This window comes from Otolemur garnettii, unplaced genomic scaffold, assembly GCF_000181295.1.
Source record: "Otolemur garnettii isolate 467f Iridium unplaced genomic scaffold, OtoGar3 scaffold00012, whole genome shotgun sequence".
NCBI lineage: Eukaryota > Metazoa > Chordata > Mammalia > Primates > Galagidae > Otolemur > Otolemur garnettii.
The window spans coordinates 6,751,775-6,754,625 of NW_003852407.1; the positions used below are offsets into that span (position 1 = coordinate 6,751,775).

At 39.3% G+C, this 2,851-nt stretch overlaps 1 protein-coding gene across 1 annotated transcript in view; it reads left to right on the forward strand.

Annotated features, from left to right (window-relative positions):
* The window catches only part of ATP5F1A (ATP synthase F1 subunit alpha), a 9,705-nt gene extending 8,306 nt beyond the window's left edge, over nucleotides 1–1,399 (forward strand). The window contains exons 7-9 of the mRNA XM_012802002.2: nucleotides 656–659; nucleotides 796–979; nucleotides 1,186–1,399. Coding sequence (XP_012657456.1) covers nucleotides 656–659; nucleotides 796–979; nucleotides 1,186–1,267 — 270 coding nt within the window. The 3' untranslated portion in view covers nucleotides 1,268–1,399. The remainder of the gene's footprint in view (nucleotides 1–655; nucleotides 660–795; nucleotides 980–1,185) is intronic.
* Nucleotides 1,400–2,851: the final 1,452 nt, after the last annotated feature.

Below are 2,851 nucleotides of genomic sequence, written 5' to 3' on the forward strand. Positions count from 1 at the left end.
GACTTACTAGAGTCCCCTGCCCCCTTGGCTATATAAATTTGGAAGATTTATTTATTTATAACAGAGTCTTACTCTCTTGTCCCAGAGTAGAGTTCTGTGGAATCATAGCTCATAGCTCACAGCAACCTCAGACTCTTGGGCTCAAATGATCCTCTTTGAAGGCTCAAACAATCCTCTTGTGTCAGCCTCCTGAGTAGCTGGGACAACAGATGCCTGCCACAATACCTGGCTGTTTTTTAGAGACAGGGTCATACTCTTGTTTAGGCTGCTCTCAAACTCCTGAGGTCAGGAATTTGGCAAATTTAAAAGAATGTTAGTAATTTAAAAGAATGTTAGTATATTTTTGTCTTGCCAAATAATTTCAGCAAATTCTTGATACCTAAAATAACATAAACACTGCCAGATTATAAATAGAATTTATGAACAAGGTTTGCAAATACCAGGGATGCCTGAAGATGTGTACACACCGTACGATGTTATCTATATATTATATGTTATGTATATACTTTGAGCATCTCTTGTAATGGCAGAATTGAAACGTGCATTCATCTTGTTATTAGTATAGAGTATTACTATTTTAATGTAGTTTTTCCCTTTCTTAAAATACATAGACTTTTTTGGGGCACACTCTGTGTAAGAACTGTTTCCTGGGGAGGGAGGTGGGTAGGAGTATTAAGTAGAGTTCTAGGTTGTTGAAAATGTGAAATGTGAAATGTAAGTAATACGTAGAGACATATTAGTAAATGGCGGAAAAAGTTTGTTTCCCTGACTTTGGTAGCATGGCATATATTTAAGCAACTCATTTTGTATTCTTTTGTTTCTTTTCAGCTCCAATGGCTATTGAAGAACAAGTGGCTGTGATCTATGCAGGCGTAAGAGGGTATCTTGATAAACTGGAGCCCAGCAAGATCACAAAGTTTGAGAATGCTTTCTTGTCTCATGTTATCAGCCAACACCAAGCACTGTTGGGTACTATCAGGTATGAACACAAACGGTGGCCTGATAAGTTATGTTTTAAGATAAAGCCTGTAAAGTTATGTTTTAAGATAAAGTCTTTATTAAGCAGACCTGAGGCAGATTCTAACCTGCCACCCCTGGTGCACAGGGCTGACACTCTAACCACTGAGTACAGAGTTAAAATTTTGTCCAGATGAGAACTGATGATCTACTTTTGTTTCCAAACAGGGCTGATGGAAAGATCTCAGAAGAGTCAGATGCAAAGCTGAAAGAGATTGTAACAAACTTCTTGGCTGGATTTGAAGCATAAATTGCTATGGATTTACATCAGCTACCGATTTGGTTTTGTCATTGTTTCTTCTGGTAAATCATTTTCATTTGTAAAAGTATTGTACTCCCATTGTACAGAAATCACGTTAAAAATAAAGGTTCCATGTTTGTGTGGCGGTTTTCTGTTTGTATTACTATTTGAAACAGATCATGTTAAGAAATTGTCGAACATGCTTCATTATTTTATTTGAATATTGGTACAGTCAGCAGGACTAGATAATTCAAGGCTGTGCTCTTTTCTGGAGTACTTGTGGATGAATAATGATGATAGAATTTAAAGTTTTATATGGGCCAGGAAAAAAAAGATTTTGGAGTACTTTGTGGTGGATTAGAGAGAAATTTATAAGTATAACTGAATACATGTGGCAAATCTATATTGAAGAGCATGACTGGCTTCTCTGCCCAGACGTTCCTGTATAAAGAGGTGTACTATAGGCAGGAAAAGAATAGGACAACTAAAATTCTCAAGGGAATGAAAAAGTTGCTAAGTGAAGTATGAAAAATAAGGACAAAAAACTGAAGCCATGGCAGAATTAAGAACTATGGCACCTTGTCAATATAGTTTGTTCTCATGTAGTTTGTTCATTTTAACTAACAAGCAGCAGCCCATAATTACAATGTGATCAAACTACATTGTGTGTATATATATATATGTGTGTGTGTGTAAGACAAAAAAAAAAGAAAAGAAAATATATATACACACAGTCACAAAAATAACTTTTCTGGCTCAGTGCCTATAGCTCAGGGGCTAGGGCACCATCCATGTACACTGGGACTGGTGGGTTCGAAACCAGCCTGGGCCTGGCCAAATAATGACAACTACAACAACAAAAATTGGTCGGGCTTTGTGGTAGGTTCCTGTAGTCCCAGCTACTCGGGAGGCTGAGGCAAGAGAATCGCTTAAGCCCAAGAGTTGGAGTTTGCTGTGAGCTGTGATGCCAGGTACTCTACTGAGGGTGACATGCTTGTAATCCTAGCACTTTGAGAGGCTAAGATGGGTGGATAGCCCTGAGCTCACAGGTTCAAGATCAGCCTGAGCCAGAGCGAGACCTTGTCTCTAAAAACAGCTGGGTATTGTGGTGGGTGCCTGTAGTCCCAGCTACTGGGGAGGCTGAAGCAAGAGAATTGCAATTGCTTGAGCCCAAGAGTTTGAGGTTGCTATGAACTGTGACTCCACAGCACTCTACCAAGGGTGACAAAGTGAGACTGTGTCTCAGAACAACCCCAAAAAACAACCTAATGAAAAGTTAGACATCTGATACTTCTGATACTTTCTCAGAAACCCCATGTGTCCCAATATGGTGTTTCTGAGAGCATCCCTGAGTGCTTAGGGTCGGATTTTTAAGGCTTGGTCTGCATCCTGGTTGGTACACAGGCTGATCAGGTGTATCAGGGTAGGATAGCAAGCAAGCATTGTACAGAAGCAGAATTTTGCGGTTAGTTAGCCATACGTCATAGATTTTTGTTTTAATATTTTCCCTCTACACATCTTAGTTTCTGTACTGTCCCCCATATGTCTAAGTCTCAGTATTTTCCTTACCTGGTATTGTTTAAAGGTCAGTCC